The sequence below is a fragment of the Megachile rotundata genome, chromosome 15, assembly GCF_050947335.1.
Source record: "Megachile rotundata isolate GNS110a chromosome 15, iyMegRotu1, whole genome shotgun sequence".
NCBI classification, from domain to species: domain Eukaryota; kingdom Metazoa; phylum Arthropoda; class Insecta; order Hymenoptera; family Megachilidae; genus Megachile; species Megachile rotundata.
The window spans coordinates 3835677-3851630 of NC_134997.1; the positions used below are offsets into that span (position 1 = coordinate 3835677).

At 42.4% G+C, this 15954-nt stretch overlaps 1 protein-coding gene and 1 long non-coding RNA gene across 2 annotated transcripts; one reads left to right on the forward strand and one right to left on the reverse strand.

Moving 5' to 3' along the window:
* The first annotated feature begins 256 nt into the window (after positions 1-256).
* LOC143265875 (uncharacterized) lies at positions 257-14546 on the forward strand. The gene is made up of 2 exons (XR_013040647.1): positions 257-1813; positions 1902-14546. It is a non-coding gene; the product is annotated as an uncharacterized LOC143265875 (long non-coding RNA).
* LOC143265935 (uncharacterized) lies at positions 5654-9379 on the reverse strand. The gene has a single exon (XM_076540628.1). The coding sequence runs from the start codon at positions 9377-9379 to the stop codon at positions 5654-5656; it is 3726 nt and encodes a 1241-aa protein (XP_076396743.1).
* Positions 14547-15954: the final 1408 nt, after the last annotated feature.

Consider the following 15954-nt stretch of genomic DNA (forward strand, 5'->3'; position numbering starts at 1 on the left):
TCCGGCTAATGACCATAGTAGTCGACGCCCACAAGAATAATCAATCAATCAACCACCATACTTATGTACTATACACATGCGCATTTTTAAATACTGCATCGAAAACGTATCCTCACCTCTGATTTATTTGCCGCGGACATTTAAATTGATTGTTTCCACTGTTTCTCTCTACGAAATGAGTTTCCTTGTCGAGTGTCGTATCTTGCTGTATCCCTACTCTTTGAATGAATTTAGATACACACACTGAGAGAAAATCTGGCTTCCCTAGGGAAAATGGTGACCAAGAAGAAGCGGCTTCACTACTCGTCGAAGCACAAGAGCAGTAATAAGCATTATACCTAATTCACAAATAGCATTTTTTACATCGATTAATTGCAAAATTGAGAGATGGAAAAATAGCGTCGTATGGATAGGCAGTTTTTTTTTATTTTAGTTAGATTTATAAGATTAGGAAGTGGGAAAAGGGTGGTGAAAGGAGGTTTAAATAGTATAATTTTAAAGTGAGGGACAAAGCAGTGAATAATTGAGGATTATCCTTTTTCCCGTATACCGACGTGGTGCACGGGAGACGTGTTTTTCATTTCGCAAAGGCGTGCAAGGAGGAAAGGAGGAAGGTCGAGGGAAGGCAAGAAAAAGGAAAGAAGAAAGAAAGGAAGAAATGTGCAATAGAAATGGAGGAAGAAAATAGTAAGGAAATGGATAATGGAAATGACATGGAGGACAGGAATAGTGAAAATGAGATAACGGACAGTGAGGTGGAAAGGTGTACAGGTAGGAAGGAATCTCCGATAGGAAAATTGAAGAAAAGTTGGGTAAAGGAATTTCTCGAGAGAGGAAAAGGTACAAGGAAAAAGTGGTAAAGGTGTTGTGTGCTGGCATTCGTTGCCATCTTAATTCTGTAATGAACATAGAAGAAGCGAAACATAATATATAAGCGGCTCTATCTAGTGACAAAATGTGTAACTTGTAAACGCGCAAAATTTAGATTGTAAAAGATTCAGTTGAAGAAGAACACAGGGTGTATTTGATAAATTGTAAATTGAAATCATAGACAACTTGTAAATACTCTTATCTAATAAGTGAAGGATAAGGCAGCCACTTAATGACTCTTTAATAATAAATATTAGTTTAATTGGAGGAAATGAAACAAATTCATAATTATCCTTGATTTTCAATTAGAAATCTGTTTTCGTCATTCAATCCTCAGAGCTAGAAAGTAATGCATGTATTCTTCACTTAGTAGAGTTATATATTAAAAATTCAGTTTTGTTTAATCTGTTTGAATTATTGACTAAGTTTCCATCGAGGGTTCAAATCGGGTCAGAGTCGGGTTAGAGTCGGGTTTGAGTCGCGGGTTGGAGTTGCGGCAGGGTTGAACATTACCAACTGCACAAAGTCAACTACCATATTCTGACATGTAAAGCTGAGCAATATTAATTTTACAATATTAAAATAACATACAAAAATTATTTCTCAGATTACAAGATCACCCACAAAAAATAATAATAACCTCTTCTACACCGATTAATACAACACGTGATACACAATGCAATTTGGATTTGTTATGTTGGCAACACGAACTCGACTCTTGTCGTTTCCACCGAACCTCAACTGAACGCTACCCTAAAATTTTGTAGGGTAGAGTTCAACTAAACCTTTGGCGTTTCCACCGTACAAGCGCTGACCCCAACCCGACTCTGACCCAATTTGAACCCTCGATGGAAACGTAGTCATTTCTACACATCGCGAGCAGAGCGCCTCAGCGCTCCACGGGTTAACTTATCCACATCCTAAAATCCCTAGACCGCGAACGGTAAACGCAACACTTACAATTAGACGTAACGCTTAATTTATTTCAAAATATTAATTAGTTTATTTATTTTCCTTTTTATGAATCCAAGCGCCCATAGCGCTATTTGAGAATTGGACCTCACCAACAAATCCCTAAATTCGACGTGAAGAGTCGCAACAGAGGAAAGGACCGGGGAATATGGGACAGAACGGGAATGGTTGGCCCCCCTGGCGATTGAAGCGCCAGTGGAAGAAGAGTGGAGAAGTCAAGAGGCGAATGGGAAAGACGCTAAAATGGGCTATTTGAACGGTGTGGGTGAAGCGAGCATAATCACGAATAAGTTTAAAGAAGGTGTAAGCGTAAAGAATGTTGAAGAAGAGGAAGGTATAGTTGTTGGTAGGGAAGATGGAGGGAAAGGAATGAGGATAAGAGAGGTAAGGAGCCTTAAAGATAAAGGAAAATTCAAATTGCAGGGCGGGGGGGAGGGGCGGGGAGTCGAGCACGTGGCGCAAGACGTAGTTTATGAGAAGAGGGAAGAGATGTGGCAAAATACGAAGAAGATTGTACGAACAAGGAATTTGTGGTAGGTTTGTTCCTCAAGAATAATCATGTAAGAAGGAATAAAAAAGCAAACCTAATGAAAATATATAGGTACATACAGGGGACAGGAATTAAAATTGAAAGTATAACAATGACTTTAGTAATTTAGTAATTGGTTTTCGTAAGGCAGAGATGATCTGCAAGAAGAGAGAGGAAGCAAATGATGTAAAGATGCAATAGCAGAGATGAGGCAGTAGGGGCTTTTTTGCCCATAAGAAAGAAATTCCGGACAGAGGTCATAAGGGATTGGATTGGCATGATGGAAGAGTTGAAAAAAGAAGCCATGCCAGGACTGGGCTAATTTGTGCTGGAAAGACTTAGTAAGAAATCAAGAGTGGAAAGAAGGAAGGGGAAATAAGAAGAGGAGGGTGTAAAGGTCTATTACTTACATAAAGAAGGTCAATCTTACGTGTGTTGGAGGTATGAACATATTCAGAAATTTTGTAAGTTGAGGAAATTTATTTGTGGAAATTGTGCAGAAGAGAAATATGGAGACTGCAGGAAAGTACCAAAGTGTGTGAATTGTGGTAGGGAGTATGCGGTTCAAGATAGGGAATGTTAGGTGTATCAAAAAGAGTTTGCAGTAAGAAAAGTAATGGCATATAAGAATGTGGTATCTGAAACGGCACGGTAGAGAGGGCAGCAAAAATAGAGGATTTGAGATGTGACAGCAATGAGGTTGGGGAAAATGATAGCAGGGAGTTTCTGAAATTGATTAAATGAAGATTGATAGAATCAAGGGAGGGGAAAGAGGTGCCGATGTGTGAGAAGGTGTAGAGAATTAGAAAGGGCACGACAGCAGTAAAGGGGATAAAATTATACAACAGAGTGGCAGTGAGGCAAGAGGAGGAAAAAGATGGGAGGAAACAAGAGCGGACAAAACTGCAGAAGATGAAGCAGAGAGGAGGAGGAGAGAATAGAAAATAGAAATAGATTCATGGTGTTAGAGGAAGAAGGAGACAGAAGGGAGAACAGAGGAAGCGACAGGGAAATCATGACACGTAGAAGAGTTCCGTCACCCCACAACTTAGTAGGGGAGAAAGAAAGGCTGAGTATGATGAATGTCAAATTGTGGTCAACAGATGGAGGGAGGAAAGGGAGAGAGGAAAGCAATAAAAGAGGCAAAGAAAATGGAAAGAAATGAGATAGAGGCAATGAAGAAGAAGACGGATGAGGAGTTAAGAGAAGATTTAATAAAATTGATTCAAGAAAGAGAAATTCAGGTGGAGTTCGTGGAGCAAGTTAAAAAGGCTAAATACAGAGCTAGGAAGGAGGTGCAACTAGACCCAGAAGAGGACTAGAACGAAGTAAGGACACTGGAGTATAGAATGTACCAGAAAACAAAGGCGAGAACAGCCAGGAAAATAGGAAGGGAGAAATAGGAGGCAGAAAGGAAGAGGGCTATGCAGGAAAGATTAGAGGAGCTGCATAGGAGACCCACAGGGATGAGGGAGGAGAGGCACAGAATGAGAAGGAAGGAACAAAAAGTTGAAGAGGAAGGAGCTTATGGAGGAGAGATTGAGTAAATCAACGCCAAGGACAGGGTCAAGTATATGAGTACGGAGGAGTGGGAAGGAGCAATCAATGGAAATGGCAAAGAAAGAGGAAGGAAGACGACAAGCAGAAGGAATATCAAGGAAGAAGGTGATAGAGTGAAAGAAAGAAGGATATTGTTTTGGACACTGGTGAAGGGATGTACTCGAAAGAAGGGTTGGTAGAAATTGCACAAAGTTTGTGACACAAAAAACACAGAAAAACTTGGTCTATTATATTTAAATTCGCGTTAACACAAAAAAACAAAAAAACAAAAAAAAAAACAAGAAAATTGGAACTTCAACTAAGAATTATCGTTTACGTGCGTTTATTCGCACGGGCGGTTAAAACCTCTTTGCTTCCGCAGATTCGTATGGTCGCGATTTCGGCTGCGACAAAGGAAAAACAAAAAAATCTTGTGGTTGCATTTGAAACAGAAGATGAGGAAACTGGCAAAGTGTTTGAGAAGTGGAGCCGTTTAAATTTTGACTTTGCGAGAGCAATTAGGAACACCAAGGTGATTAAGATACGCAAAAAGGAAAGAACAGAAAACAAAATCTTTCACACGAACGCGAGTTTAAATTTGAGGGCAAACGGTATCTCGAACAGATATAAAACACTGAAAAGTACTTTAGTGAGTAGTGTTTATGAGTGGTGACAAACAGAAGAGGAAGAGTGGGAGCAAAGTGAGTAGAGACGCTAAGGGAACAAAGAGAGTAATAGTGGGACTGACGGAAAAAGCGAGGTTAGAGATAGTAAGGAATGGGATATGAAAGTGGTGTGATGAATGGTGTAAAAGTATTGAAAAGGGAGGAAGGGAAAATAAATATAAGAAAATGAGAGCGGCATTGTAGAACGCAAGGAGTGTCAGAAATTATAGTAATATAGAGAAAATTTGAGATTATGATGTTGTGGTGGTAGTAGAGAGCTGTTCTGACACTACTGTATTGTATTTATTTTCTCTTTCGAGAGGGCGCTTGGGAGGGTTCCTCCCATTTTCCCCATTCTAATTAGTTAGTTCTTTATTTTCTTCTCAAGGAAGAGGGCGCTTGAGCCCTGTAGGGTCTCATTCTGCCCTTGCCCATTCTAAGGTTTAAGGTTTAAGGTTATTTATTCTCTTCACAAGAAGAAGGTGTTTTGGCCATATGCTGGCTCATTTCGCCCTTACATATATCTCACATTAGTTCACATATCTCGTAGCGCCCCCAGTGTTTACATCCCTCAAACATTTTTCTGCCTCATTTTGCTCACCAGTTTCCACTCTACAGATTCCTCCACTCCATGCTCCCCCAGCATAGCTAGGGGACAGCACCCTCACTCTTAAGGTTCTGTTCTGTTCTGTTCTTTATTTTCTCTTACGAGAGGGCGCTTGGGAGGTTTCCTCCCAATTGGCCCATAAGGTTTAAGGTTTTTATTTCTTCCTAAGAAGATGGCGTTTTGGCCGACATGCCGGCTCATTCCGCCACTACAACAAGTCTTACACCATCATCTTTTCATACATCTGCGCCGCCAACGGGATCTTCACGCAAATCCCTTCCCCTCCATCACTCCTCCGTTTGCGCTCGGTTTCCACTCTACCTACAATCCTCCATCCCTGTTTTCCCCTGACTAACGCACGCGCGTTAAGCGGCACATTCACACTCACCATTCCACACTCCTTACAATATGATATCTTATATACTATGATTTCATTAATGCCTTTGGACATTTTTGTACTCTGCATATATATCACAGCTTCAATCCGCATTGTTTCAAAAAGGCAGCTATCAGTCTCAAGGGTTTCGCTTCCCCCATCTTTCTGGTTTCATAAAACCCACAACCTCTTCTCACCTCACAAGCCCTCATCCTATTAACAAACTCATTCCTCCTTATATCATACTTATCACACTCCCACAGCACATGTTCAATATCTTCTATTCTCTCACAAACCTCACAATACGGATCTCCCACCATATATTTCCTGAAAAGAGACCAATTCAAATTGTAGTGGTCCGCCCTAATTCTACTCAGACTACACAAAGTCTCTCTCTTCAATTCTCCTATACCCCTAAACCATGGAAATTCCTTCCCCACGTTATTCCATTTTGCCTCAAAGTATTTCCTGCCCTTATATTCCCCCTGCCTCAAATGTTTTTCTGTTGACTCTATCCATCCTCTCTCTCTTATAACCCTTCTAGCATCCTTTATTGTGAATTTCACCCAGAAGTCCGCATCCCCCATAGTGGCCTCCTTTGCCACTCTATCCGCCCTCTCGTTTCCCTCTATCCCAACATGTGCCGGTACCCAGGCCAACACCACTTTTCCCACCAATGCATCACCCACTTCCATCTCGAAATTCCTTCTTTTTAATTTATTTCTAATCGTATCAATCTCATCCCCCATATCCTGCCCTCTGTTATCATTTGCCAACTTACCTATCGTGCTCAACGAGTCCGACAGAATTAGGACATTCCTTCCTCTAAACCTATCATCTGCAATTTCTATCGCCCTCATTATTGCTGTCAATTCTATGGTATATATTGAACACTGGCTAGGAGCAGTAAAATATTCCTCCACCCACTCCTTTCCCCTTTCTCTAATCACCATCGCACCTCCTCCACTTTTCCTATTTTCTATTTTCGACCCGTCCGTATAAATCTCAACAATATCCTCTGTTCTGTTAAACATTTTGCTCTTAATTTCCATTAAAAGCATATTCTCACTCATACAATCTACCTCAAACCTCCTACCACACTCCCACTCCAAACATCCTTCCATTCTATATCCCCTCCACTTTGCATCATGTTCCACCTTTCTTTTCCTACCCAAACCTATTTCTATCTCCTCAATCTTCCTCCAAGCATCTACTATCATATCTTTGCCTTCCCTGATTTCCTCCTCGTTGCTATTCCTAATCCTGTTCTCTATCGCCCCCATTACCTCCCCATCTCCACTCCAAATCTTCCTAGCTATGTACCATTCCGTTAAATTCCTCATCCTTATTTCCATATCCATTATTCCCGCCTCCGTCTCCATCACATTTATCGGTGTTGACATCCTATAGCCCATCGCAATCCTAATCCCCGCATTGTGAATCTTCTGAATTTTCTCTCTATTCTTCCTCTCACTCAAATAAAAGGGTGCCCCATATTCGATCACCGATCTAATAACCGCTACGAATACTTTCAATATTGTTTCGGGCTCAGTGCCTCTTCTTATTCCCCCCAGGCACTTCAGAACATTTAACCTTTTCTTCAACTTGGCCACTGTATATTCCGTATGTTTCTTGAAGTCCAAGCCTCCATCCAACCACATCCCCAGGAATTTAGCCGCACTAACCTCCTCTATTTTCTCATTATCCACCACAAATTCCTCCCTAGCCAATCCTCCTCTCCTCTTGCTTTTCAAGAACTTCACCACCTGAGTCTTTTCCATTGCTATTACCAATCCCAACCTTCCTAAGTTTTCTTTCAGTCTCTTTACTGCATCTTCTATCCTCTTCTTTCCTTCTCCCCTCCTCTCAAATTCCACAAATATAACAATGTCGTCCGCATATTGAAGGATACCAGCCCCACTCTCTCTCAACCCCTCTGCTATATCTTTCGTGTATAAATTATACAGCAAGGGACTCAAAACCGACCCCTGAGGTAGCCCTTTTTTCAATTTCATCCTCACCCTGCTACCTCCCATCGTATGAATCACTATTTCTCTATCCCTGAGCCACGCTTCTACATATTTCCTCATTCTTCCTGGACATCCAGCGTCAGCCAGTCCCTGAATCATTATATCATGTCTCACATTGTCGTATGCCGACTTCACATCTACAAACGCCGCCACCACCTTTCTTCCCTTTCCCCAGCTCTCCTTTATCCTGTTAGTCAGGATTTCGATGTTATCCATTGTCGATCTGCCCTTCCTGAAACCACTTTGGTTAGTATCCATTTTATCCTCCTCCTCCGCCCACATCCTGATTCTTTTATTAATCATTTTCTCCAGGACCTTCCCCATGCAATTCAGCAAAGAAATAGGTCTCAACGCCCTCTTTTGTACCTTGGGAATAAATTTTACTACCGCCTTCTTCCAGTTTTTAGGAACTATCCCTTTCCTCCATATCTCGTTATATAGTCCTAGCATCGCCTCCTTCCATCCTTTCGTCCATAACTTAATAACTTCATACCCGATTCCATCCTCCCCTGGAGCAGATTTCCTCCTTGAAGTGGATAGTGCCCATTCCAATTCCTCCATCTCCAGTTCTCTGCTTATCCATCCCTCCTCCTCACCACCATCATCATCCATTTCCTCGTCCATACTGCTCTCTGTCTCCGTTCCATTTCTTCCTTCGTTTCTTCTCACCTCAACCCCTTCTTCCTCATCGATTCTACAACAATAACCAGACACCTCTAGTTTCCTTACCTCGGCTTCCTCCATCTCTTGAACCTCCCACGCTCCTAGACTGTTTTGCTCTTCCATCGTCACTCCCTTTGTCAGACTCTTAATTTTTCTCCACATTTCTCCTATATTTCCTTTATGCTTTATGCTCTTAATAAACTCCTCCCATGCCTCCTTCTTCTTTTTATTGATCGTTACTTTCATCTTTTTTCTAGCTTCTAACAACTTGTTCCAGTTTTCCTCTGACGGTCTCCTCCCCATTTCTTTCGTGGCTTTTCTCCTTTCCTCCTTCAGTTCCTCACACTCACCATCCCACCACGGCTGTCTCTTCATCACCCTCCTTTTCCCATTCACCCTATTTCCCCCTCCGTCTTCCCTTCCCCTTCTGGCCCCATTTGTTCCCCCATTCCCTCCAGTATTTCCTCTATAGCTGTCCTCTATCCCTTCCACTAACAGTCTCAACACCTCCTCACATTTTCTTTCCACCCCTATTTCAGACTTTACCATCCTCAATAAGACCTCCTCCTTCCCTAACATCCATTTCAGAAATTCAGCCTTGTCTACTTTTTCCATTTTAAACCTCCTGCCTCCTATCCTCCTCTCCAGCAGTCTCATCTCATCGTATATATCAAACTCAATCACCTGATGGTCGGATCCAAGAGTTTCCCCAGTCTCCCTAACCTCTATATCCAAAGCCAACCCCGCCGGTGTAACAATTAAGTCTATATTCGACGCTGCCTGCTCCACTCCCCCTATCCTAGATTTTGTCCCAAAGTTTACCACCACCATCTCCTCCTCATTCATAACCTCCTCCAACAATGACCCCGCCAGATCTCCCCCCTCACAGTTCCAGCTGATGCTCTTCGCATTAAAATCCCCTATGAACATCCTTCTAGTATCTCTCCCCGTACCTCCAAACAATCTTCTACAATCTTCTTTTCTTAAACTCGTGCCAGGCTTCCTATATACCAGTACAATTTCCAGCTTCCCCTTTTCTGTATCAATCTCTACTACCATGTTTTCCCACACCCTGTCGTCCTTCAAATAAATGTCGGCTTTCATTATCTTCACATTCTCTCTGACCATTATACACAGGCCCCCCCCCCCCCTATTTCCTGCCCCCCCCCCCGTCCTTTCTTATTAAATGCCACCCCGGGATTCTAAATCCGTCTTCTTCCCTTAACCACGTCTCTGTTATTGCCAATAGGTCCATATCCTCTACTAGCCTTCTCACCTCTTCCCTCTTGTTCCTCATACTCCTTGCATTCCATAACCCACACCTCATCCCCTTCTCAAATATACGATACCTTCCAACAATTCTATTTTCCTATTATTCTCACCTTCCCCCACCGTCCCTTCTTCCTTCCTTTTTCCCATTCCTCTTTCCCTTCTTTTATCCTTCCCCGCACCCCATCCTTCTGCCCCCCACCGAGCGCAAACACCCCAAACACAATATCCCATTTATCAACGCACTCATTCGTTCCTCTCACTACTCTCGTCCTTCCATCCTCATCGCCCCTTTCACACAGCCATTCTCCTCTCATCTCATTACTATACACAGTTAATTTCAACATACTTTTAAAATATGCAACACAACTATAACATACCATAGTATTTGTGAAAAAATAACCAATATCAGGAACATATTCTTCCTTCGTCAAAAACCGGTATAAAAATAAAGAATTTATATTATCTCTAATGTAAATATTTATCAAAAAATACCCTCTTCTATACCCTAATATGCAGTCTTTTCTACTGAATACTGTCTTTATTGTAATTTTGAGGCCGTTGCGTCTCGCCTCATCCTCTAATGTTCGTCTTATATCTACCTTATCAATTACCGCGCTGCCTTTTTTTTTTTTCATTTTTCTCATTTTTCTCTCTCTTTTTTTTTTTTTTTTCTTATTCCCTATATATTTACAAGCCTTATAATCTATACTTAACTCTACATTCAATTCTAACCCTAATTCACTAGCCCCATACTTTGGTATTTTCCATAAACCATTACTAACTCTAAACCTGTATATATCAAAAAATATCAACAAGTATAAAAGTAAGCAACATGCCTCCAAAAGTAATATCCTTGATTCCATACATAACCTACAAAAACTATCGCAACTATTTACCGCGCTCTTAATCACCGTCCTCACAATCTTTGGTTTCTTTAAACACCTTGCCACTCTCCCATACATACTCCTCGCACCGTGTCCTTTCTTTATCCATTTCCTACTTAACTGTAAACACTCACTATTGACATCTTAATTTTCACCGTACTTATTACACCCTCTTCTTGCACTAACCCTTTATAACTTTTTTCCATTCCTCCCTCCACTTTCGACCACTTCCGTCCTCTTCTTCCCCTGCCCCAATTGGCTCCTCCGTTTACCATTTTTCCTCTTCTCCTGCCTCAAACTCTTTGACTCCTCGTATCTCCTCCTCTTCCTTCCTCTGGCCATCCTCCCTTGCTCCTTCATTATCCCTTTCACTCCTTCCTTCGTTTGGTCTTTCAGCCCCCTTTGACGGATCCTCATCTGTCAACATTCCTTGCTCCCTCCTCGCCTTATATTCCTTCATTATCTTTTCCACCTCCTCTCTATCTTTCCTCGCCTTTTCTTCCCATAACACCCACCCTTCTGGGTTGCCTTCTCTTCTTCTTCTTTCCAGAGCTTTCTCATGCTCTCTGGCAGCCCTACGCTTTACTCTTTGACTAGTTTTTTCATCCACGTATTGTATTGTAGATAAGGAGGGGTTACCACAGCATTCCAGTCCTCTTCAATTTCCACCGACTCTGTTCCCTGTTCATTTCGCCTCCTACCCTGAATGGCCTGTGCCACCCTATCTTCTATATTTTTTTCCCTCAGGAACTCTATTAACTCCTCAATGAGCTTGTTCTCTTCTCTCTTCTTTCTCTCCTCCATCCTTTTCTTCCTTTCCTCCTCCTCTCTAGTCTTTCTTCTCCTCTCTTTCTCCTGCTCCCCGATTACATCCTCTCCTTTCCCCTGCTCTATGGGGCTGGTCGACTCCCGTCCTACCAGCTCATGCGGGAATGGGATTTTATCAAGAGTTTTGTGTCTATTCACCCGCCATTCTTTCGCCCTCTCCACTTTGTCTTTGCACTCAAGGCATATATATTTGTTGTTCGTTAGTACCAGGTCCGTCCTTGAGTTGTAACACGATGGTCCTCCCCCGTTTCTCACCTGTGTCCACCCCACTGCTCCCTCCTCGTCTTCATTGACATCCTTCTCCATTCCTGCCGGGATTATGTGGCCCTCTTTTGGCCTCTCCTCTATATTCTTTGCTGCCACCTCACTGTATTTGGCATTTGTCCTATTAGGACCCTTCTTCCTTCCTCCGTCCTCTCGTCCCCTTCTAATTCTGTCCAATTCCCCTTGTATAGGGATCTCCTTGTTCTCCCATATCTCCCTCTTCTCTCTCCTCATCAATGCAGGAAATTCTTTTCCTCTGTCTCCTATAACCTCCTCAATTCCCCCAATTCTATCCGGCTCCCTTTCCCCTAAACTCCTGGCCACGATCCCCTTGGCAGTATCAAACTCCACATTTCGGAAAGCCATCACTTTCCTTATCGCCGCCTCCCCCTGCCAGCACAAGCAAATCCTTGCCAGCGAGCCGTGCTCTCCCCCACAGTTCACGCATTTCGCTCTTCGATCACACTGTCCATGCTCCCTTTCACCACAATTCACACATTTCCTTTCCACTTCTCGACAGGTGGCCTGTAAGTGTCCGTATTTCAGGCACTTGTAACATTGCCTAACCGGCTTCACAAACGGCTCAATTCTAATCCCCACATGTCCCTGGCCAATCAACAGTCTAGTAGGGAGAGTACTCCCCCTGAACGTTATCATTATAGCCCTGAGGGGCTGAAAGACCACTTTACCATCCATCACCCGCTTCTTCTTCATGCGCTCCAGCACGAAAGTCCCCTGTCCTGGGGTCGCCTCTTCCTTCAGCTCTTCAATCGAGTCCTCCCACTCAAAAATTACTCCACGCCGGTATTTCATTCTCCTTGGCAGGTATGCTGTTATTTGACCGTCTCTTCCTCCGTACTTCTTCAGCAGGAAATTCGCCTCTTCCCTGTTCTTGGTCGTTATTTCTGCTCTGCTGAAACCCGTCATTCGAATGCTTTTAATTTTGACACCCGAACCCTGAACAAACCTATATATCTTAATTAAGTTATTTCTTTTCGTCCTATTCCTTTCTCCCGTCTTCAAAACGCAGCACACCGTGTACTCCTCCCACGTGGCTTCCTCATCATATAAGTCTATGATCCATTCTTTTTTTCCCCCCTTATTATCTACCCAGTCTTTTTTTTTCTCTCCCCCTAAAGTTCTTTTTGATTGTTCCTTGTCCCTATCTTCTATCTTTTCTGCGTTATCTGTAATACTTATCACTTCCGCTCTTTCTGCATCGTAACTTTCCCTACTTTCTATTTCCTTAAATCTACTCTTATCTCCTATAATCTCCTCGCTCCCATAGTTTATTAAGCTAGAAGTATTGTCTCTTTTACCTTCTTTCGCTTCTTCCTTCTCCGCACCAACACTATTAATTACGCTTTTCTTTCCTACCACGACGTTGCTTACTATACTTTCCACACTGCAATGGCCGTCCTTTTGCGCGTCTTTTTCCGGTAACCCACTCTCCCGTTCTTCTTCCAGTGGCGCTGCTGTGTCCACGCTTACCAACCTTTCCTCGCCATGAAGTAGCACCTCACTCGTCGGGCATTTCTGATTGGTCCCTTCGTCTTTTCCCGTTGCTACGTCACTTCCTACCTCTTCTCCCATCCTTCTCTTCTCCTTTCTACCTTCTTCCTCCTGCGTCTCCTCCTCTCCGTCCGACTCCCTAATCCTTTTTTTATATTCTACTACTTCCATCCTCTCTTCTCTTCCCTTCTTTCTCTTTTCCCGCTTTACCTCTGCTTTACATTCCCTCTTTGTCGCGTCTAAAACCGCTTTCTCTTCTTCCGCCAGGTATTCCAAGGCCCATTCCTCACGTAGACTTGTCAGCAACGTTTCCTCAATTGTATTTTTCTCGCTCTTTTCCACTTTCTCTTCCTCGGAAACGTTCGATTCAAACTCCTCCGTCTTTTCCTTCTCAAGACTCATTTTCTTTTTCCATTTTTCTTCCTCCCTGACTCTTCTCGTCCTCTCCTCCCCACTTCTCTCTCCCTCCTCACCTTCCACTGCTTCTTCCCTGGTTGCCGACCAACCAGCGGGCCCTTTCGTTATCCTACACCTATCCTAAATCTAAAAACCAGTCCTTCTGTTTTTATAATTAACCGCTACAGCTCTCACTCCCAATCCTCTCACTTAATTCCCACGCTTTGTCCAAACCACCGCCAATCCAAAACAACAACAAGGCAAAATATTCACAGAGCGAAATCCTATCACGTCCTTTCTCTAAGCCGCCATCAACCGGAAGTCCCAATTGGCCCATACATATAACTTACATATATTCAACCTTAACCTAAACTATCCGCTTTCGTTACTTCACACTACTCACTCCCTCTGCCTGCATTACACCAATCATCCACCCTCTCTTGCTTCCAACTTCACTCCGCTCTCTTACATTCCCACTCCTCACTCTTCCAACCCTTAGTCTATGCACTCGCATGTGCAGCGTCACTTATCTAGCTATGAATATCTGAATAATAATATAAAATAGTAAAACATGAATACAAAATACAAGATATAAAGTCTTTATAAGTACATAAGTACAACAGTCTACGAAAAAATATATATAAAAGGACATATAACATGTATCTGAGCTTAAACATCATATATATAAAATATCAAATATAAACTTTCAAAAATTCACGACAACAGTAATATCTCATCCATAGAGTATCATTTATCGCCCTATTATGGACATCAGTCTCAAACTCCAAACCTACCCCTTACATTTCTAATTTGCACTTTCTAATAAAGGCCCCTATTAATCTTAGGACCTTTGCTTCCCCCATTTCGTTGGTTTCGTGCATCACAGCTCCGATTCTCACTCCATTCCTTATTATTCTATCCCTAAAACCTACTCTCTCTCTCTCAAATCTCTCGCATACCCACATCACATGTTCCAAATTCTCACACTGATCCCCACATTCACATGCAGGTGATCCCTTTAAATTTTTTCTAAACAGCGACCATCCTAAGTTATAATGGTCGGCCCTCATCCTGCTCAAAGCACATATCGTCCTCCTCTCTAGATTACCCACACTTACAAACCACGGTGTCCTATTCCCCACATTATTCCACTCCGCCTCAAAATATTTTCTTCCCTTATACTCCCCCTGTCTTAGATTCTCTTCTACAGATCTCTTCCAATTCCTCTCTTTAATCATCCTACATACATCTTTGAACGACCATTTCATATCTCCATCCGCCTCTCCTATCGTACATGCCTTCGCAATCCTATCAGCCCTTTCATTTCCCTTTATTCCAATATGAGCAGGGATCCAGGCCAGACATACCTTTCCTATCTCCCCCTCATTATTCTTCTCATTCCTTTTCCACAATCTCTCTCTAATCTCTCCTATCACTTCACCCTCCTCCTCTCCATTCGTGACATTCTTCACTTTCATTATCACACTCAATGAATCCGAAAATATCACCACATTACTCTCCTTCTCGTACTCGTCTATCACTCTTAAAGCCATGCATATTGCAAAAGCCTCAATCGTGAAAATCGAGCAGCTCCCTCTTGTAGTAAAACCAAAATCCTCCCATTCCTCACTTCCCCTTTTAATCACGACTGCCGCCCCTCCAAGCTCTCTATCCTCCATCTTTGATCCATCAGTATATATCTCTATTACCTCTCTCTCATCCTCAAACCATTTACTTTTTATTTCTCCTAGCCCAATGTTTTCCGGTACCCCTTCACTTTTCATCATTTCCCCTTTCTCCACCTCACACCATTTCTCCATCCAATCACAATCCCATGAACATCTTTCTTTAGAAATAAACATTTTTTCCATACCTTCTCTCATCATTACTGTATTGTTCCATGCATTCCTCAAAATTCCTTTTCTACTTAGACTATTCTCCCCCATCCCAAAATTTATCATCCCTTCCACCGTCGCACACACCTCTCTATCATCCCTAAAATACTTCCTAAGAACATACTTTTCTGCTAACATATCCACTCTCATCTCCATTTTCATAATACCCGCCTCCACTTCCATGACATTAATAGGAGTGGACATCCTATATCCCATAGCAATTCTGATACCCGCATTGTGTACCTTTTGAATTTTATCTCTACTCCTACCTTCCTCCAAAAACAAATGAGCACCATATTCTATCACAGATCTAACCAATGCCTTAAAAACCCTCAATAGAGTCAAGGGACAAGCTCCCTTCCTCACACCCCCCAAGCATCTTAACAAATTCAACCTCATTTTAACCCTTTCCGTCACATACTTAGTATGTTCCCTAAAATTTAACTTACAGTCCAATATAATTCCTAGAAATTTTGCACTACTACATTCCTCCACTATCACTCCATTAACATTAATTCTTCCTCCGTCCACCCATTCTCTCCTTGTGCCCTTGCAAAAGGTTACAATCTGGGTTTTTTCCTCCGCTACTTTCAACCCCCTTCTCCCCAAATTACCACATAAGATCTTTATAGCCTTTTCCAACTTCTCTACC